This window comes from Meleagris gallopavo, chromosome 6 (assembly GCF_000146605.3).
Source record: "Meleagris gallopavo isolate NT-WF06-2002-E0010 breed Aviagen turkey brand Nicholas breeding stock chromosome 6, Turkey_5.1, whole genome shotgun sequence".
Classification (NCBI taxonomy): Eukaryota; Metazoa; Chordata; class Aves; order Galliformes; family Phasianidae; genus Meleagris; species Meleagris gallopavo.
The window spans coordinates 42990536-43012870 of NC_015016.2; the positions used below are offsets into that span (position 1 = coordinate 42990536).

The following is a 22335-nucleotide window of genomic DNA, read 5'->3' on the forward strand; positions in this document are numbered from 1 at the left end:
AAAAAAGGAAAAAAAGGTCCATTGTTTCACATTATTAACAAACAAACAAACAAAAACAGATGGATTAAGACAGAGAAGCAAATACCTGGAAATAATGCAATTATATAGGAGCACCAGGCTACCCATCCTGCTGGAAGGGTTTCCAGGAGAGGTCTAGGGAAGAGCGATGAGGTGAGATTTGCAAGTGCTTACTGGGCCTTTGTAAGATAAGAAGAACTGGGAGTGGGCATTTTGCTGCCTGTGGGGCTCTTTGAATTTATTCTGGAGGAGGCAGAGAACATTTCCTCTGGTGGACAATGGAATTCAGAGCTTCCTGACAGCTCCCTCTGCATGTGCTCACAGATCTTGTTCTCATGTAAGCTTCTGTTTTCCTCCTCCAGGCTATCTATCCCCTTGCCTCTCTTTGTTAAACACCTTTTTTTAAAAAAAAAATATATATATATTTTATTTTTATTCTTTCCTCAAAACAACCTTTGGAAATACCACAAAGGGTTTTCTTCATTCTTAAGAAGATTCCCATTTTACAAATAGCTGGAAGTCTCTTCTTACTGCAGGCATTCCTTGATTTATATATATAATAAAATAATAATAACAATAACAAACATAGCTATCCATTTTCTACCTTTCAGTGAAATGGAAAAGATCTGTTTCAGAACTTCCCCCCTCTCCTTCTCCCTGGCTTTCAGCCCAAGCAAGCTGCGAGGTGATGTTGCACTCAGATAGGAGACCCATCCAGCATCTACCAGGAGATGAGCCAACTAACATGCTCCAGCAGATTGCCTTTTGCAAATGAGCCATCTAATCCACTCAAGCTCAGAAGGAGCAGGGCAAGGCCCTTACTTACTAGGACTAAGCAGCAGAATAATGTTGCAGCCCTTAACATGGAGCACTGCTAGAGGGTTTGCAGTGCAATCTGGCAGAAGATAAACTCTCCTTTCATGCCATGTGGCTCCCATCGTAGTTACAGAAATATAGAACTACAGTGATCTTACTGTTCTTTTTCTCCTACGTCTTTGGGAGATTACTCCTGGTGCTACACATATAACTCCATCAGAGCTGAAGTAGGGTTATCCTTTTCACCTCCCTGCTCAGCAATGAAACAGGATGTTTTGGCAGCAGTCATCTAAACCAACCTATGGGATACTGCACAATTATATACGTGTTTTCTAATGCATGAAGTGAATAGGGCTTTTGCTTAATCTGGCCTTCCTACAGAGACTTTACTTCCCTCAAAGCAGAAGCCAAGAGACATTGAAAACTTTCGTTACTTTCATGTCAAAAAAAACAAGCAAGTATCAATATCTAACCAAAGGTTTAAGGTCAAAGTGGGCCAGAATCAAAAGAAAGAAAAAAATGTAATATTTGTACCCATTTCTTCCCAAAGCTGTGAGCATTCAACTCAGCACGGCTCTGACTAAGCTTCTTTTGAGTTTTCAACATAAAAGTCACTCTTGTTAAAACTCAACTTTATAAAACATAACAGTATGAAGTACATGCAAAGTGGGTCAAAAGCAGACATGCTACACTGGACTTTTCAAACACGAGGTCATTACCCATCATTTTTTCAGAACTATGTTCTGTATTGTAATAGAAAAATAAATGTTGCTCATGAAAACAGAACTTTACTATAGTTTAAATTGCCAAAATTGACCTGAGTTTTGTATGTATTAAAGCATATCCATGAAGAACAGTAGCTATATGACAGCAAACCTGGGAGAACAATAACATAAAATGACAAGTACTATCAGTAGATTAGAGCTGCCTGTTCTGAATTTAGCACTCATATCAAACAGGTCACTTCACAGAAGGTAGTATTTTAACTACTGACCAACACAGTGCAACACCTGATACTGACCAGGTTAAGTATTCCTCCAGTTTTCCCTTCTCATGCTCTGTGTTTCTCCTCTACAGCAGCCTGCTACCCCAAGATCTAAGGACACGCATATACATATCTGGTGTATCATTTGCTTGCCAGCTCATCACTATGGCTGGTTAAATATTCCGTATCTTACTGTGGTGAAACTGCAAGTCTGCAGCCAGATACAACAGCTGGCATAAAATCCAGTCCTGTGCCATGACTCCTTCGCTTGGAATTGCCTCTATTAGTAAGGAGGAGATACAAACATGGAGCAACTCTAAGAACTTCCATACATCTATGCGATTTTAAGCATGCCAAAAGAAGAGAAGCGGCCCACGACACAATCACTCCAATTCTGCTTTCATAGCTCTTGTTCTCAAGCAGCATGCACACAGTGGGAGCCCTCCCAGAAATCCCTTCATAGCGTGTCTGAATAAGTGTCCTTACATCCAGAGCAATAGCAAGCAATAAGCAGGCAACAACATATTCATTTCTTTTTGCACTCTTTTCTCTTCCCACACAGCCTTCCTATGCAGAGTTTGACATCAGTGGCAATGTTTTGGGTTTGGTCTTCAATCAAGGAATGATTTGGTAAGATAATTTCATGTTTTGTTTTTGAATTATTGAAAAAAAGCTATCCTGTGGAGTTAGAATGTTTGGGTTTCAGTTTCTCTCACTGTTTTGCCTTCTGTGCTTGGCTACAAAAGCAGAAATTTAAAACTGTCAGTTTAGTTGCCAAAGAACAGCTGTCTACTGAAACAGGGAACCGTTTTGGAAACTCTGCCCTAGTCTCACTTTCTAAGGTCATTTTTTGGTAAAAATGTAATTTCCTCATCCTTTCAAAATGACTTAAGAGCTGGAGGAAGAGATTACGAAGGGTTCTGGGACAGCTGCAAGCTCACCTTGTCAGCACAAGGGTGGCCACGGAGCCAGCTGAGCACGTCAGGCAAAAGAGGCACAGCCCAAAATCGCCCCAAACTAGAGCTGCTTTTTTGACAGCACAAGGCAACCACGCAAAGACCTTCACTTCCTCTGGGAACAAGATTTCATTTGCCAGGGTTCAATGTTCCTCTACTTCAACATCTCTGCAGACTCAAGGATGCCTCCCTGCTGAGTACATCCACTTGACATTTTCTAAGCTATCCCCACGCAATTTTTGCCACAAATTGCAAATCCTTCTTTGCAGCCAACAAGGTTTGAGACCCGTCTGGTGCTCATTGTGTGGTCACTATAAAATGGTCACAGGCACTTCTGCTCGAAAAGTACAAGGATATCACAAACCAGCCCACTCAGGCTTTAGCTGTGGGCAAACTTCCACCAGATTAACAACATTTTTTCTTCCTTTGAAAATAAAAAACCTTCCAGTCTGTCAAAAATTGGTACCTTTTCCTCTTGTTTCCTTTTCAGGATGGGATCCTTTTATGCACCAGGGCTCGTGGGTATAAACGTGCTGCGCTTATTAACCTCCATGTATTTTCAGTGCTGGGCTGTCATGAGTAGCAATGTTCCTCATGCACGAGTATTCAAAGCATCCAAGTCTAACAACTTTTACATGGGACTGCTGCTGTTGATCCTGTTCCTCAGCCTCCTACCTGTGGCCTACACCATCATGTCCCTGCCTCCTTCCTTTGACTGCGGACCATTCAGGTAGTAGCAAAATATCAAAAATACCTGTTTGTTGTTTGGTGCAAAGGATTATTTCCACAAAGTTTGAAGGCCTGGTCTCCAGCAGAGATGGTTTAATACCTTCAATTTCCATCATGAGGCCATAAGCCTTGCTCACTTCTAGAGGTACACAGTCTGCTGGGAGCACTCTACCTCCTCTGAGCTCATCTGCTTTTCTCCATTGCAAGCCCAGGTGTTTTGTCCCCTCCTCTACAAGGTGCTTCCCCATCACACACCAGTTAAAGGTGTGGGAGACAGCAGGACACAGCCTTAAGTCTCCCAGCAATATTGTGATAGCAGAACGGGATTCTAAACCCTCCAAGATCTTCCACGTAACCAAGAAATCCCATGCCATGAGCTGTGCTTAATTTTGATGGAAAATTGCAGGAAATGAATAGGTCTGAAGAGTGGCTGCTTTTAAAAAGAAAAGCCTATTTTTTTTTCCTCTCCCAGATGAGCACTGCTCAGAGCATTCAGTGGACTGGATTAACATGCCAATAAAGTCTAATTTGATCGAGTAACACCATTTCCTGGTCCTACTGAGTCTGACTCAGTACGGAGCCAGATTGGAACAAATTGTTCCTGTGGGTTATCTATCCACTGATAGAAAATGATAATAAAAGACTCAGGGAGAAAGGCAAGAAACCAAAATTTCCTCTATTCTGTAACGAGGACAGGTGTCTAGCAGCAATGTCAGAAGACCTGACAGGAAGCTAGTTGCCTGCATGCTATCATTTGGAGATGACTAACCTGAAAAGAGAGAGAGCTATTTTAATTCTATGTCTCTTCTTCAAAATCCACTCAGCGTATTTCACCCCCTCAGCACAACTTTCCACCTATAACTTGACTGAAAGCTTAACTCTCCTAGGCTTAAGGCAGCCAAGGAAGCTAGAACCCCATCTAGTTAATCTTGTCTCTCATTATAAAGACAGAGTCCAATGCTTTTTGAGCAGAATCCAAAGGGACTGCAAGGAGGAAGAAGGCCTAAAAATGAGGAATAGCACTCATGGGCTGAATTCACAGGTGCTGGGATAGAAGGTCAATTACACAATCCAGCCAAATTCTCAGCTTTTTCAGTTTTGTTCTACTTTCACAGAGAATACCCTCATCTGCTTTATCAATCCAATTTGAAATGACTCTTTTGCTGAGTTTCCTATTAAGTGATAATCACAGCTTGCTATTTCTGTCATTGCTTAACAGTTCTTCAAGTTGGTTCATCATTTCAGAAAGGCAGAATTTGCATAAGGAAAGTCATCTCTAATGTGAGAAGGCCACATCTAACAAGATATTGATCAGAAATGTATGATTATTGCAATCTGCAGATTTTTATACATTCCAGAATGGTAAATGGATAGAATTCATAAAGGAGCTGCCTACTGAAATAAATGTACAATCTTTGGGATCAAGGGATCTTGGCTTAGCAGAGATTATTCCTATAATCAGTGGTGGGGCTGGTCAAGGGGGAATGGACAAAAAGATGATTTGGAATGAAGTCATTTCAGTAGAATTTTTACTTCCAAATCCTTGGTGATCAACAGCAAGATGATGTTCACTGACAGAGAGGAAACATGCTACTTAGCATCATTAAATTGGGAGTTACTGTGTCCCTCTATGTTTTCTCCACACTCCTTAACTGACCATTTGTCTTTCCAGTGGAAAGAAAAGGATGTATGATGTCATTCAAGAGACCATCGAGCTTGATTTCCCACTTTTTGTTGCCAAGATCTTCGGCTATGTGGCAAATCCAGGACTAATCATTCCCGCAATTCTGCTCATGGTGTAAGTTTTCCTTGCAATATTACAATCACAATATGGTGGGAGGTGAGGAAGAAGTTCTAAAAATGGCTGGGATTTTAGCAACGTCTACATACATCTGCTGAGATAACAGTCTAGATGAAGACAGACACACTTCCTGCTCCCCAAGTCCTTGCCTGACCCAGTTTCCCAACGTTTAATTTCCCAACCCAATTAAACACAACGTTGTAGATTAAACATATTGCTGACAAAGGCCTCACAGTTGTCACAGCTTCCATTTGAAAAATTTTCAGTAGCCAGTAGGAACTAAATGGGTAGTGTCAGCCTGGTGCCTTGTGGAGAAGCAATTTCTGTCACAGCTGGTGGTATTCACAGCACTGCCAAGCCAGGGCATTCAAAAATTACACGTTCCAAAAATATGAAGAGAGTATCTTCTATTCTTGCGAGTAATATATCTGAAATTTGTTTCAGTGCTGTTAGATCATTTCAGCTTTGAAGCTACATCAGAAGCCATCCTTGATCCCTGATGCCTCCAGCAGTATCAGAACCAGGGCAGTTCTCATTTTATTTATTTACAGATATACATTAGGAGACTTTTGGCATTACTCTTGAGGTTTCCAGAGCTATCAAAATGAGTGGGAGAGCTGTGGCCAAATTTTACTGGCAGCTTCAAACACGGCAGACTAAACAGCTGAAGATAGTGAAGGGTTTGGAAAGCATATTTTACAGGCTTGCCTCTCCTACACTTCCCTTGGCATACAATCATGTTGGCTTCAGGTCTGATCTCTCTCGGGCACTGTGGCCATTCACTGTGAGTAGGTTACACTGAAGATAATGCCATTAAATTAAATCAAATGTAAGTTCATGTGTTACAGAGTTTCTAACAGGAACAGCCTGAGAAAAATCCAAATTAAACTGAAAATCACTTATTGTCCCTCACCCTGTCTCAAAGTCCATACTCATTTTAACCTAAATAAAGATTATTAGATACTGTAACACATGCAAACCAATCCCAAACTTAGAAGAATCTGATATGAATCACACAGAAGACAAGAAGTCTAATGTCACAACTCCAGTATGGCCAAGCTATGAGCTTCCACAGGCCTCACAGTAGCACTACTAGATGTTACAGCTTGTATGAAGACTGCAGAACTAACCCAACCCAAATGGGTAACCTTTGCAAAAGGGCTATATGTCAGGTTTTTGGGCCTTCGATGCAAAAATAATGAATAAGTAAGTACATACATAAGTGACAGATCTTTGAAAATAACGTTTTGGTCAGCAACAATCTCCAACCCTTTACTCCACTGACAGCTGGGTCAGAACATGGCAGAAATCTTATTTACCTGCTGAAGATGCTCCTTTTATCAGCCCTTCCCCATCTGGGCTACTCCTCATATATATATTGCAGACTTCCCATGGGCCCATCTCTCCTAGATACACCATTTGGTCTCTGTCCTGATTCCAGCTCCAACAGAGATACCACCTAAAACATCCTTGCTTCCTACCCAGATGCATGGCCTGTGCAGCTTTGAAGGATATCAGATACTGGACTTCCAGTTATCCTGGAAGAAAGTAGCCTCCATAGAAGGACTTTTTCTGAGGCTTTTTCTCCTCTCTCTCATCCTGGAAACTTTTCAGTTGAAGAAATCCCATTTAATACACAATCTTCACCTACAAAAGTCACATGCCTCTATCTAGAAGCACGGCCCTATTTAACAATCCACAGCAGCCTCTCACGATATAACTGGAAATGACCTAAATATACAGAGAGATAAAATTATCTCAATTTAGATTTTGCCAGAAGAGCAAGATAACGTTCCTTTTTGCTTGCAGTCCTTAACTGATTGCTACCACTGGCCAGAAACTTAGGTTTCTGTGTCTTTCACCATTTTATTCAGAAAGTAGGTTAACTATAAGTCATATAAGTAATCCCTGGCTTTCCTTCTTTCTGCTGTTCTTTCTGTTGTGGTGCAGGCAGCCTCAAAGCCGTGGATTACTAATTGTTTTTATATTTCCCAAGCAATCAGTCTGATAATATGTAAAAAAAATCCTCCAGAAGAACAAGAATAAGAATCCAAAATGTTTTTTTTGAGAGACAGAGCGCCTGTATCATCAAGACTGATTGTAGATTTAATTCTAGGTAAAAAGAAGTAAGTGTGTTTCCTCCAGACAGAACCAAGCTGAAAGGTTCCAGAAAGACCATCCAAAGCATCCCCTTCCAATCTTCTTCCTGGGAGCCCAAATGGCTGCACATACACTGTTAAAACCCTCTAGCCCAGTCTGAGGATGCTAAACCTGCACCAGAGCTTTGCATTCAGGAAACTGACAGGCAACCCTGATTTTAAAAAATCCACTTACTGTTTTTTCTAACCTGAATTTTCCACTTATTAAAAACACACACGCACGCATGCACACACAATAGTAGTGAACTTGAATGGGTGGTGCTTTTCCCAGGAATGGCTTGAAGTCACTGAGCAGATGATGTTTATAATTAAGAACAAAAGCTCTCTACAAAAGCTGGAGGAGACAGTTTTGACAACCAAAACATTACTGGGTGAGACAGCCTCAAACACATAGGAACATTTGGAAGCACGCACCTCATCAAGTGCCAAAGACTGGCAGCCAGCATGCCCTCTCTGATCCCAGTCACTTTTCAGTTTCTTCCAGCATGGCTGGTTCCTCTCCCTTTTGGCATGCCTTTTTTGCAGAAGGAATCTAAACAAAAGCCAATGTTTCTATGCCAGCCTGGCTCCTGCTTGCCCTTAGTTCCCATCTCTGCTCACTTACAACTGGCGGACCGTGCCTTGAACAGTGTGCCTTACAGGAATGGGTTCAAGGCCTTCCTCTGCCTTGTTTTTCCTAGTTTCTTATGTTTTTCTAAGCTCGCTGAGTAACCTCTTCTGTCTCATGTTTGGTTTCCTGTAAGCCACAGCAAAGACCTGTGTGTTTTATCTGCTTCATTGGTTTTCACCCAGAGAATACGCCAGTCTCACCACCAGTTAATGTTCCAAGGACCAAGGCTAAGGTAGAGGAAGCCAGACAAGGCAGAGGCAGAAGGATTGTTTTTCTTTTATTTAGCAGAGCTGAGCTGCTGGACTGGCTCAGGGCACTTAATCTGTCTGTGCCCTGAGGCAGCTTGAGTTTTTCCTAAGCCTTGAGCATCTAAAGGCAGTCTGGAGATAGCTGGTAGGAAAACTGCATAAGGGATGGTTCTTAAAATTTAAACCGTAGATTCAAGCCCTTCTCCACTCCTTCTTCCCACTCAGTGCATTTGAAACTGTACCACACAACATCCTTGTTTCCAAATTGGAGAGAAACATATTTCACAGATGGACAACTCTGTGGATAAGGAATTGGCTGGATGGTCACATCAAAGGATTATGGTCAATGACTTGATGTGCAGGTGGAGAACAGTGACAAGTGATGTCTCTCAAAGGTTGTATTGGAACTGGAACATCTTTTTTGGTGAAACAGACAGTGAGACTGAGTACAATCTCAGGAAGTTTGTGGGTTACACCAAACTGTGCAGCATGGTCAAAACACAGGAGGGAAGAGATGCCATCCAGAGGGACGCTGGTGGGCTTGAGAAGCAGGCTTGTGTAAACCTCATGAATTTCAACAAGACCACATGCAAGGTCCTGCACCTGGGTCAGGGCAATCGTAAGCACAAATACAGGCTTGGAGTAGAGTGGATTGAGAGCAACCCTGAGGAGAAGGACTCAGTGGTATTGGTAGATGAAAAGCTTCATGTGAGCCAACAGTGTGCACTTGCAGCTCAGAAAGATGACTGTGTTCTTGGCGGTAGAACAGGATGATCTTCAAGTTCTCTTCCAAGCCACACCATTTTATGAGTCTTTAAGTGATTGTGTAGTCCAGGCTCAGCAGTCAAGTTTAATTAAGCCCTATATGTAACCCTACATGGGATACTTGTGCATAGGCTCACTATGCACAACGGGGGGGGCAACACATCCTGCAGGAAACCAATTTTGAAGTTTAGGCTTCACTTTGTGCTCTCAGAAAGGCAGCAGCTTTGGGAATTTTATGTTCTCTCTCAATGAAACTTTCTCTCTCCTTGATCCCATTACTGCAGCGATACATTTATTTTTGTAGCCTCGCTATCTATTATCTAAATGCTGTGTCTGAAGCATACCAGCGCGCCAATGCAGAGTTGAAGAAGAAAATGCAACTGGTAAGTATTTGTCCAGCAAAGCCATCCTTGAAATAACATGCACTTCAAATTTGATGTGCAACATATGCTTTTAAACTACTGTTCACTTCAGACCGTGTTAGTGACACAAGAGGAAGATGCATTTAATGCTAGCTCATTCCTCTCTGATGGCATTTAATGACTAACTGCAGAGTGGTCCCATCCCATAATAGGCTTCTATTTCAGATATCAGAACTACAATAAGTTTTCCTATAAACTGCACTTTCCACCTACAAAAATAAAATACCTCTAAGTTCAAGTAATGTTTTGGAGCCTGAGTTTTCCCAGGAACAATGATAAGCCTAGCAACACAGCAGCCTGATTTTGTAGAGGCTGAAGAACAGAGATCCATAAATAACAACATGGCAGTAACATACCAGTAATTCTCAAAGCCCTTTACAAAGGAGGCTGATGTCTCTGCCTCTGCTATACAGATGAGAAAAGCAAGATACAGACAGAGGTAATGACTTGAATTTGCAGGGTCAGATTGGACCTTGTGGCATCCAGAACCGAGTGAGGTTGCACCATGCAGAGGACCACAATGCAGAGACCCCAAAAGTAATGTAGATTAAGTTTAGAAGCAGAACAGGAACACCCACAGAAGTGCAGCTCTGTTCAGATAGTGTGTCACAAGAAACAACAATGCTGTCCCACTGCCATGGCTCTGCTGACTTGATACTATTGGTTTCTCTCTGAGCTGTGGGAGACTGAAAGAGGCTCAGTGTGACAACCCATTGAGGTCACTGTGATCTGCTACTGTTGCCCAAAAGCCTGCAAGGTTTGCCCAGCAGAACAGAGGCCTCTCTGCAGGTTGGAATCTCTCAGCTCTAGCAAGACCACAAGCGCCCTTTGCATACCGTAGCTCCAGCATGCAGGCTCCTGTCTCGAGGAAATGCCCTTTTTTTGAGGAGGGAAGAAGCTGGAGTGGCATCTGTCTGGGCTTTCTCTTTATGTAAGAGAGGAAGCCCCTCCCTTCCCCTAACAGCGTGCTTGTCCTGCTCAGAAACAGCTCCCTGATGTTCCTTTCCCTCTGCCATAGAAATGGAAATTTTTCAAGACCTAAATATGCACAAGTAAAACTGAAGGCAGCCTGACACTGCTCCCCAGCCATGCTGCTGTCCCTTCCTCCTCTTCTGGTGTTCATCACCAGTCCTTCAATATACCCTCCAAGATACAAATTTAAAACAAACCAAAAGCCCTGTGGGGGCAGCTAGGCAGCAGCAGAAACACACAGTCAGGCAGATTTAAATTATGTTAGCAGCACATGGTTTGCCCTAACAGAGGCAGAACCATCTCTTCTAAGGCTTCCCAATCCTGCCCAGGGTGTACTTTCTCTCCATAAAATTGTTTGAGATCTTGATCACTAGACCAAGGTTCAGCAGTACTTTGAACTTGGCAAAAAGATTCATTGGCATTCATCACAGCAAAGCCACTTAGCATGACACCAGGCCACCACTTCACAGGTTAAATCCTCAGTTTCATACTAAACTCATGATTTTCATCAATGCAGCAACGTGAAGAAGAGAAAAACAAGAGGAACAACAAAGCCAGCACTAATTCCATGATGCAAGATATAGAGGATTTACTTGCACCGAGTACAAAGAGTGAAAGCTCTCCCAAACAAGCAGAAGGTAAAAACTAAACAACCCCCCCCAGCTCCCCTGAAAAAAAATCTCTTTTGCCTTACAGTGGTGACTGGGAAATACAGCGAAACTAGGACAATACAAATTTGTGTGGGACCAGATGAATATGACTAGATTTTGTCCCCTTATGGAAGTCCATTGGACACTCAGGAAGGGCATACTTTTAGACTACATTATGCCAAACACATCAAGACATGGAAACTGGAATCCAAATCAATTCCCAGCTATTGGTCATACTAGTCATGAAACCAATAATTAATTCAGAAACATGCTGAAGATACGGCATTGTTTCTAGACTGATTAGTTGAGACAGAATTTTTTTATTTTATTTTTTTTTAATTGAGATGTTCATTGGAAAACTTGTTATGAATGAGGCGAAGGCATTTTTCAAGACTGCCTTGGTCTCAGGGCATAGAAAATGGCTGCTCCAAAAGTAATGTCTCCTATTTTATTACATTGACTCATGATCTTAGAGGTCAGTGCTGGTGGTATTGTAGCAGAGGCTGAATCTTCCCACCAACAGTCCATTACATTTTGTTGCTGTGCAATAGATGGCATTAGAGGGGAAGTTGACAAAATGGCATCTGACATAGAAGTGCATCTGAAACAAAGGTGTGTCATTGAATTCCTCCTTGGGAAAAAATGAAACTCATTGACATTCATTGAATAAACGTTTATGGAGTTCAAATAGTGGATGTAAGCAAAATAAGGCAGTGTGTGGTGCATTTCAGCAGTGGCAACTGTGACAGTGAGTCACCTTTGCTGGTGCAGATTTTGGCGAGTATACCAGGCAGGCTCTTGTTCTTTGATGGTGAAAATACCTAGCCAGTGGTGGAGTGGTGGTTGAGAAATAGTGCTTTGTAGATGGGAATTTGCTCAATCAAATAGTGTTATTGTGCTCTTTGTATCTGAGGTAATCTCCATGACGTCAAGTATGAGGCATTACTTTGAGAGCAACCTACATAAATGCATGCTCTAGGTTCTGGTAGGGGATCCCTGTCTAGGTAGAAATGCACAGGACATGGCATTGGCATCAGACAGATCCTCCAAACTCTGTTTGAACCATAGCTTTCTTGAACACCAAAATCTTCTGCTCTCATTTGTAAAAAGCAGGGCAACAAATGCAAAAGATTTTATCTCAGTGCAGATTAGAAAATCAAATTAATTCCACCATAGCCCTCTTGCATTTAGATGGGTGGCTGTTTCCTGGAGAGGCCAAAACAAGCTGAAAACTTTGGCCAACCTGTTACAGGTTTGATCAGGGAGCAGACGCAGAGCATTCACTTAAATGGAAATGGTTTGCAACACTGGGGGTGCACTGAAAATAAAGACTGAAATCAGTAATTATCTATAACCACGACAAGGCGCAAGTGAGCTAGTGTGGCTTGTAGGACTATTATGTATTTTAAATGTATTGGTAATAACATGCAAGAAGTACTTGGATAGCAGAGACTGTCGCTGCATGTAGAAGAAACAGCATCCAGTGGGGGAGAGGAAGAAAGGCAGCGTTTGCTTTCAGGAAAATAATATTAATAATCTTTACTTTAGACAAGAAAACTGATTCTCCCAGTCAAGCCAGCCCTGTCGGGAAACAAGAAAAAACAGAAGCCCTGAACAGCAGCCCAATAACTGCTGGGAGAAGAGCAGCATTCATCCCACCACCACACGTACTGGTGACACGGCCACTGACACCAGGCACTTGGGCACCGTACCCTCAGCCAAGACAGCCCTGGCCAGGAGGACGCCCAATGGGGCCATTCCCTGGAAGAGGGAGAGGACAGCCACGATACGTACACCCTGTCTGATAAACTCAGCAACGTTTTTCCTGGAAGTGTTACATAAGCTATAGTAGTTTTCATAGGAAATGACTGTTGTTTGTTGGTCAATCACTCACAGTTATCTGTATCTACCAACACTGATTCTATCTAAAAAGCTTTATTTAGAGGTTTAGAATTACTGCAACCCCTTGTGGCTGTCCTGATTTTGATCATAAAGGAGATGGGAGGTGTTGGGCTGACAATCAGTCATGGCATTGCTAGCCTACTACATAACAACGACCCAGCCGTATGGTAAGTACACTTGGTGGGGTGAGCATCTATCAAGCCCCTCAAAGTCTCTTTCAGTTAATAAAAACAGAATGATTTTACATTCCAACAAAGATCTCTTGCTGTTCCCACCTGAGGAATTAAGTATTCTTAGAAAAGCAAAAAAACCCTTTCCAAGTGCATGGCAGCCAGTATTGGGAATAGAGGACGCTTAGTAGGCCAGCATAGAAGGACATTGTCAGCAATATTTCATCCTTCTTGACAGCTTTCCTCCTGTTCTGCATCCTCTAAAATTTCATCCGTTTTAGCTCTGCTGTGCATCTCTCCTCCACCTTCTCTGTCTTCTCGCTCTGCTCCTCTTTTCAGTCAGCTTACAATACCTTGAACCATTATTTCAATCCCTCAACATGAGTTCTGATTTAGTAAGATCAGCCAGCACAGTCGAGAGACTAAAAGTGCTCTGGACTGGTTTCTGAATGTAACCAGAAAAGCTACGACTTTCTAGAGCAACACAGCAAGATTTTGCCCGATTTTGTCCTGTTTTACATCTTCAGTTTATTCCAGTTGCCACAATCCCATCCCAGCCAGCACGGGTCTGAAGGAAGACATTCGCGTACTTGGCATTCTTCACAAAATTTATAAAAATAAACTCATTTTCTTCAGTAAGAAGAAATTCATAGATACTTCTAGGAAGATTTTCACTACAGCAAACAGATAAAAGGTGCCCACCTTAGTTTTTCCTCACTAAATGCAATAAATCTTCTTGTGTGATGAGTTGAGTACAGGAAACTCAGCAACTTACTTCTCTATGCCTGACAGAGGAGAAAGTAATTGACATTCAGTGCAGGAATGTCTGCATTGAAGGAACTGGGTAAAGACATTGAATTCAGTTGGACAGAAAGCAGATTGGGAAAATGGTTCCCTTTTTCAGGTCCAAATCAGCAAAGGTATTTAGATATCTGACTCTTCATAGAAATTAACAATTTAAACATTGTGCAGGGCTCATTTCTTGATGCCTAGGCTCATGAAAGAGAACAGAGTACTTCCATGAGATTCAAGTGAGAATCAAATAGAGGAGAATTCAGCATCCCTATGTTCTTCCCAGGCCATTTATCCCCACTTCCACTGCTTATACTTTTCCTTTCCCCCATCTCCCCCCCCCAGTCTGACCAGCAGGTCCTTGCTCAGCCATGCTGAAGATTTATGAAGAAGCCAGAGCAGAAGAGAACTACAGACAGGTTTTGAAAACCTGAAAAACTGAGTTAGACTTAGATCAAGATTGAGTAACTATTCTAGGATCTGGATGCTCTCCGAATCAGGCCCCCGAGTCTTGCAATAACACTGAGCATTATAAAGCACTTCATTGTCTCTGGATCATGAATGCTCATTAGCTAAAAGTTTGTCTCTAGTTATGATACATTAGATTCATCCATTGATCAATGTTGTGTGTAAGCTCAGAGTCCTCAGGAGACAAGTGCAATAATAACAGATAGACAACAATATCTGCAGGCTGGTGACAACTTTCTCCTTGACTCCAGTACAAAATAGGGACCTCTTTTAAATTACAACAGTTCAAAAGGTTGTGAAAATGCCACCTCTTGGACATCCTATTGACTGACATGATTATTTGGCTCCAAGTTTTGAGCCTATTTACTAATTACTCACATATAACAAGGTTAATCTTCACAAACTCATTGGAGCACTCAGTATCATTTGGTTTCATCCCTATTTTTCTACTGGTGAGAAGGAACAGTAATAAGCATTTTTCTGAGAATTCAGCATTGATTTTTTCTCTCCTCCTCCTCTGGCATTCATCCCAAAATTCCCACGTGTTCCAGGCTCACTTCAAGGGAAAATGCAGAAAAACAACTCAGTGGTGTGTTACTAGAAAGTTCCTACTACATCTTGCACAGTACAGAGCTTGCTTTCATATGCTGCTAGAACTGTGCTCTGCATTGCAAATTTTACATATGTCTTGTTACTGCTAGCTCTAATGCTGTATCCAAAGGTTTTGGTAGAAAATAAGAAGATACCTAAACTTAATTATTTTCTTATTCTTCACAATGAAGGCTTATTTTCAATTGGGCATCTCCCCTGGATATCAGCACTTAGTTTGTGTGAGCAGACAAAGCAGGTAAAGATTTATCATCTATTCGATATCAACGAGGAATGGGAATCCATTAAAAAATAACTAAATTTAAAAAAATAAAAAGAATTAAAATAAATTATTTTTTTTAATAGCAATTTTGTGAAACACATGGCTAAGCTTGAACTTGGAAGGGACATCAGCATTCATACTTAGGCTCAAAAATGTTGTTGAGCTGTTTGTCATACAGTGCTCAACCGTGATGTGAGACAAAACGGTTTTTATATTTATAGTGAACCAAGAAAAGTAAACACTACTAAACAAGTTTGCTCAGAGCCAGCAAAATGGTACAAATATCTCATGCACATGCATAGAATACACTGGTTTTGCATTCAATGCCATAACTTTTAGGGCATGACTTCTCCAAAGCAGATCTCCTCTGTGAGGAGACGTTCCCACTCTGGTCAAAAGCGGCCTTTATGAAATGCCAGATCATTCCTGCAGTGAAAAGGGATCATTGAGAGATGTGGAATAAGTAAATAAATACGCTTGACAAAGGAGGACAAGAGCATACACCACCACAGACAAGATGCTAGTGATGCTGACGCAGTTTCTGCCACAGAAGGAACCATAAATCAAGCACTTCCACTGCCTCCAAGGCAGGGCAGACAAGGACTCGTGAAGCCTGGCCTTGCCAAACCTCCAAATCACATCTCTTCAGATTGGCTGTGTCCCACACAGGGAAAGAAAGGGAAGGAGGCTCACCAAAAGGCTGGTGCCAGGCTTTAAAGAGCAATTATTCGGCTTTGATTCATGCTGCATGCATCGTTATCAGCTCTCCAACCTGACAGCTGCAGGGACTTTTTTCCTCTCCACTGCACTTTCCTTACCATTTGTCTAAGCCCCAAGGCAGAAGCTTGTGCAGGTGGCAGCCTGGTTTCATCCTTGGCCAGGACTTTATCACTCACAAATGCTCAAACATTGTTTTTTCCTAGGGAAAAGGCAGCTCCACAAACTGAGGATTTCTAGGTCCCAGCCCATGCCTCACACAATAAAGTCATAATTGCTGAATCTGAATTCAGCAGTGTGTTTAAATGAACCACATCAATGTGATGCTGCAGCAAGCTAATGCTGGAAGCTCTGGCTTTGCTGCAATTACTCATTTCCAATCACAGAATCCAATCCCCCTGCTCCCCTTCAATTCAGCCATCTATAGTCATGCTGAAAAGATGGTGAATATCGTCTCTAAATCTTCTACTGGCATCACATGGCATTACTTAAGGCATTACATCTCCTCCACGTGCTCAGATGTAGACCAATGTCTTCGCTTTGGGATCTGAAAATCAGCTTCGTCCCCCAGAGCCTTTGGCACAATTGCAACTACCTTCATAATTGGGTCCTTCCATGGATGACCACACTTCCAGAAGGAACCTATGACTTCCCTAAGAAACCAGCAACAATCACTAGGAATTTGGAAACCATATTTGTAGTAAAGAAAAAGGGAAAACAGATCCATATAACATTTTTTCCAAAGAAAAGTCCATCTGAGCAATTCCCCCACTCCTGGTTCCACTCCTGTTTTCCTGTAGCAACTTCCATATAAAATAAAATCCACCATAGTGACATAGAACCATTACCTGGACAGTCTGGATGTGGGCAAACCATCACAGTGATTGAGTGCATGGATAAGGTGATGAATAGATGAAATATTAATAAAGCCAAGTAAGTAACCCATCGCATATCACTGGGGAGCAGCAGCTGCAGTCATCCCAGCCTCTCTCCTTCCATTCCATCCAACTGAGCAAAGTTGTTTAGGGGAACCAAGGCTTCTGCAAAAAGCCTGAAGAACCAAACCTTGCTCTCAATAGGAAGCATTTTATACATATTAGACACTTTGTTATTATCATCATTTAGATTTTTCTAGATAGCAGAAACAGTGAATAATCCAGTGCCTAAGCACTAAGTTGTTTAGGATCTTCAAAATATGAAGTTTACTACCAGGTTAATTAAAATTAGGTGTCAGGAAGACCATCGAAAATCAGATAGAGAGAGGGGGAAAAAAAAAACAACATTGTTTCTTCAGTAAATAGAGCACTTTAGCACAGCAGCTTGTGCATCTCAGCTGCCCTCTGCTCCATGGGCAGCAGCTGAAGTTGGCAGCCTGGGGGGCTTGCTTTGCACCCCAGCACCAAGTTTGTGCCCCAGCAAAGAGAGCTGCTGCATTTTGGGAAGCCCAGCAATTTGCTGGGGAAAGCTGCAGATGTAACCCTGCACATGTAAAAATAAATAAGTAATGGAGACTACAAGCAGCTGCAGCTCAGCAGGATACCATTGCCCTCTGCTGATAGCAGCTGCTGGAGGACATCTCCCTGAAAGCTCTTGCTCAGCTCCTACTTTTTCCACACACTACCTATGACTTCTGAAAAAGAGTAATAGCTGGCAAGGAAGAACCATGCAGAGGGGGTAAGTGCATGCTTATAAATTATCTTGCTGGGCTTGGCTGAGGCTATGCAGGTACTGAGCATCAGTTGCCAGCATGAGCCCCTCCTTTGGTCACTGGGGTTAAATAGAGTATGAACAGTTCCATTCACTAAAGACAAAGGCAAGATAGTGGAAGTCAAGTTCATTTAAGAGGAAATGAAGGAATCTGAGCAAATATGTCATACATAGAAGAGTTTGAGGACAGATAGTATATATTCTGGGAACATAAGATAAACAGTCGGGAACATACACACACCAAGTATTTCATGCTGATGGCAAGTGTATGGGTGAGAAAGTGTCCTTTCACCTATCCTGGCCCATTGCCATCAACTTTTCTCCTACTGTGATTGATTCATGCTCAGCTACAGCACAACCACCGCTGCAGGGAGGGGGAGAGTAGACCACATATCTGGGATGGTCACTAACACACGGCTTTGACAGATACCAGAATCACACCCAGCAGCATCAGATTCACAAGAGATGCTACCTCTTGCCCCGCTGTCCCTCCCTTGGCAAAGTTGTCCCTATGTTTCAGGTCACTGCCACAACAGCACATGTGGCACCAAGTAAGCACTGCAAGACATGAACTTCAGTCTTTTTCCCCAGAGATACGAGTATTGGATATCCATTTTCTCACTGATACAACCCTGCCATGCCTTGCAGTGCTGGCAACAGACGTTACCTTCGTCTGCTGAGTTAACCCTGTAAAGGCATCCCAAAACAATGTGCTGCACAGGTTTGCTCCAGCCATGTTGAAAGTGCATCATCCCCACATGGGGATAGGGCTGTTCCACAGCAGCAGAAAGCTGGCAGTGGGGAAACCTTCGCCTTTGCACTGCCCTCAGCATTGAGCCACTGACAAAGCTGGTTACCTTGTACAAAAGTAGTGGAATTCTGATGAAAACATCTATGGGAAAGCCAAATATCAGGCATGTTTCTTTCAGGCCATTTCCATTCTCATAAATGGAACATGGAAGAAGTTCAGGAACAAAATCAAATATCCACCCAAAGATACAGGGGGGTGCATATAGGCAGGATAGCTTTTTGACTTGGACAAAGCTCACATTTCCTCATTGTAACTCAAACCAGAAGTGCAGCAAGACCTCACAGCCATATCCTAATCCTCCTTGTCCTGCCAGGAATGGGAAATGCTGCCTTTCTCCATTCCATTTCCTGCTATTTGCAAGGCTATTGCTCTACCTGACAGTGGGTGAGAAGGAAGCCCCAGAGGATTTGGGGTCCATCAGGGCACCAGGCAGAAGCTTGAGGCTTCCCGGCAACAGTGTCTCCAAAGTGGCTCCAGGAAATCAGTCCTAGTTCTGTAGCAAGCTCTTCAGGTACTGCAGTAACCACTTATTCTGACCCTACCCCATGAGAGATGACCATAGGAGGCTCCATGTCATGAGACTCATCTATGGAGGTCTCCATCGTACCTCATCTAATCCAGTAAGGTCCAAAACCCCATTCTCATCACCTCCAGTTTGCATTACCCCATGGGAGACATTTGTTGCCCTCCTTTGTATTTTGTGTTACAATTTATTGTTAGCAGAAGAGCCTAAGGAGTCACTAATCACAAAAGCACTGTCTCAGAACACAGCAGAGTGCAGCAGCAGCCTTCTCATACCAAACCAGATGCTGTGTTGCACACACACCCCAAGCCTTTCCCACACTGCATCCAGCCAAGAGACTCTCAGTTCTAACACAGGTACCTACAAAACGAACATTAGACACAAGATCAATCTATCTGTTCTTTGTGTAATTCTAGAAGGACAGACAGTCAGGATTTAAAATAAAATCAAACAAACATAAAGACTTTGTTACTTACCCAAACCTCCATCTCCTGGTTCCCAGTGCAGCAAAGATTTCTGCATTTCTACTTTTTAGTCAGTGCAGACCAACTTGCAGCCACAAGAGGATGGTTCTCCAGAGCACTCGTCTCACCTGTGCACCACGCAGTGCTGGAAACTTGCAGCATTTTATATCAGAAGTCTCACATTTAACATTTTCATTGAGTTCCTTGCTTCATATTTGAGGCGTGGTTCAAGAAATCTCAATTCTTAGTTTAAAAAACGTGTAGGAAGAGCCTTGAAGTCAAACTGCAGCAGGAGAAATCCAAGCCATGTTCAGGCAAACAAAAGCACATTTAAAGCTAAGCTCACAACTTTTCAAAGGCTGAACCCTTGAAGCCAGCAAAACTAGTTACTGCATTTCTCAGCTATCTGATGGACAGGCACTAGCTATTTGCACCACTCAAATAAAATGTGCTCTTTGTACAAAAGAAAGAAGCAATCAGAAGTGCATTCACCTGTTCCCCTCACAACAATCCTTGTGGGAAAGGAGAGGAAATGCTCTAGCACCTGGGGTTTACAGAGCCTTACCCAGCTGGGTGAAGAAACCAGGCTTAAAACCTGCAGAAAACAGAACTGAGAGGGGAGTGGTAGAGTTATGTATGTGTGTTTTCACTCTTATCAGTTTATCAGTATTTTTTTTATCAGTAGTCTTGTTTATCTAGAGCCTCTAGTAGCAAAATAACAACTGAAGGTAAACGGTACTCACTCTGCTTTCCTCTCCACATGTGCTGCTCATCTTTCCTCATCTAAGCAAAGCCAGTAGGTACAAAGAGTTTTTCAACCTGACTTGCTACCTGTGAGGAGGAGACAAGTCCCTTCAGAAATGCTGGAGGTGATATGCCAAGAAAGATGGATGAGCTAGAAAGTTTCTGAGGCATCTTAAATTAGGAGCACTGCATTCCTCTGCTGGAAGCCAACAGCATCCCACAGCTGCTCCCTCGGGGAGAATTATAAAGCGCAATCACAGTTTGCAGCTGAGCAGGGAGGCAGCAAGTTTAACACTCGGTTATATATACAAAAACAGTAGTTACGTGCAGTTGTGAAAAGTGTAGTGTGAGGGAAAGTGCACCGTCCTGCTGCAGGGAACAATAAAGGCAGGGGAGTGCTGGCTGGACCAGCCCTGCCCGGCCTGGGGGGCAGTTGGCAGTCGGACAAACCAGGACTAACAGCCCCATCTACCGGGCTGTCGGAAATGCTCAGGACTCAAGTTTTGCAGCTGAGCAGCTCATCGTGATCACCCCCTGCCACAGGCCAGGTGGAAATGATGCACGGCGTTTTGCCTGCCGCCAGAAGCCCCTTGTGTTAACACGTCTGAAAAGCTGGCGTGGTCATCACGTGATCTACATCCCATGGTTCTGACCCAAAAGGCAAACAACCCTTCATCCTCAGTATCCCCTCGGCTCTCCAGGGGCAAACAGACCCCAGCAGAACCAACTACTCGAGCAACACCACTGAGTTCAGCATCACAAGTGAGGCAGTGATCCTCAGTCAGATTTCTTGGCTGTGCAGCCTCATCTGGGAGTTTTAAGCCACGCAGAAAAGAGCAGTGCCTATGCGTATGGTTATGGCAAAAGCTTGTCCAAGTTGTTGGCACAACCTCCAGCAGCCACAGCTTAAAGATCTGGTAGAGCAGAAGCTGCTGGATCCTGCTGCCCATTCCCTGAGTGTGCTAGGTATAGAACAAGATTAAAAGCAAACGAAAATAGTGAAATGCTCCCTGGAGACTCAAGGATGCAATTTTCCCCTGCTTAGGGTTAATCACAGCACTCATCTCACAGGCAGCCAGGCTGTTGCTGACACCACTGTCTTGTGGTTCACTAGCTTTACTAGTGGCCTAGGAGAAGCAGCTCACTTTGAGGGATCTGCACAACCGGGAGCAAGAAGCCACGTCCCTTAATTAGTCATGTACAAACACAGTGGTGTGAACTGAGCTTACACCACCAAAAAACTGTCAACTTCATAAATCCCTGTGGTCCTTCTTTGTAGTGTCAGTTGCACGATGTGTAGAGTGCACTCTCACTTTGCATCCAGCCCAGCACAGGCAGTCAGGGTGCCAAACGAGTTGTACTTCAGTACCAACCACTTCTGAAGCAGCCTGAACCCCTTCATACGCTGCCAGTATCTCTTTTCAGTTGGAGTGTAGTGGACTTCAGATCCTCAGTTGAGTCTCCACCGGCAGCTTTCTACCAGAAGCTGCATGTGAGGCCATTATCCCCAGCTGCAGTGCAGAGTATGTTTTTTACATCTTGTCCTCCCACCTCCTTGTGCATCCCAGCCTCTCCAATGGCAGGGCAACACAAAAAGCAGAGAAAGCCTCGGTTCTGAGCTCCATTCAACACTATCAAAATTTTATCTGAAACCCAAACCACAATGCCACGTCTACTGATGAGCCTTCTCCAGGCTGAATCCCAGCTCCTTCAACCTTTCTCCATAAAGAGGAGCTCCTTTCTCTGATGATATTCACAATTCTCCTCTAGACCCACTTCAACAGACCCCCCTCCTTCTTGTGCTGCAGCTCCAGGCCTGAATGCACTGCCCCACATGGGGCCTCACAAGGGCACAGTAAAGAGGTACAATCAGCCCCAGCACCCTGCTAGCCACCCCTCTTTTGCTGCAGCTCAGGATCTTGTTGGCCTTCCAAACTGCAAAAGCACACTGCTAGCTCATTATCATATCATTTTTTGTCCACGAGGACCCTCAAGTCCCTCTCCGCATGGAGAAAAACTCATTGAGAGAAGCCCT

The 22335-nt window shown here is 43.1% G+C and overlaps 1 protein-coding gene across 1 annotated transcript in view; it reads left to right on the forward strand.

Annotated features, from left to right (window-relative positions):
* The window catches only part of TMC2 (transmembrane channel like 2), a 30287-nt gene extending 17320 nt beyond the window's left edge, over window positions 1-12967 (forward strand). The window contains exons 15-20 of the mRNA XM_010712980.3: window positions 2382-2449; window positions 3266-3505; window positions 5177-5302; window positions 9392-9470; window positions 10999-11119; window positions 12680-12967. Coding sequence (XP_010711282.2) covers window positions 2382-2449; window positions 3266-3505; window positions 5177-5302; window positions 9392-9470; window positions 10999-11119; window positions 12680-12936 — 891 coding nt within the window. The 3' untranslated portion in view covers window positions 12937-12967. The remainder of the gene's footprint in view (window positions 1-2381; window positions 2450-3265; window positions 3506-5176; window positions 5303-9391; window positions 9471-10998; window positions 11120-12679) is intronic.
* The last annotated feature ends 9368 nt before the right edge of the window (window positions 12968-22335 follow it).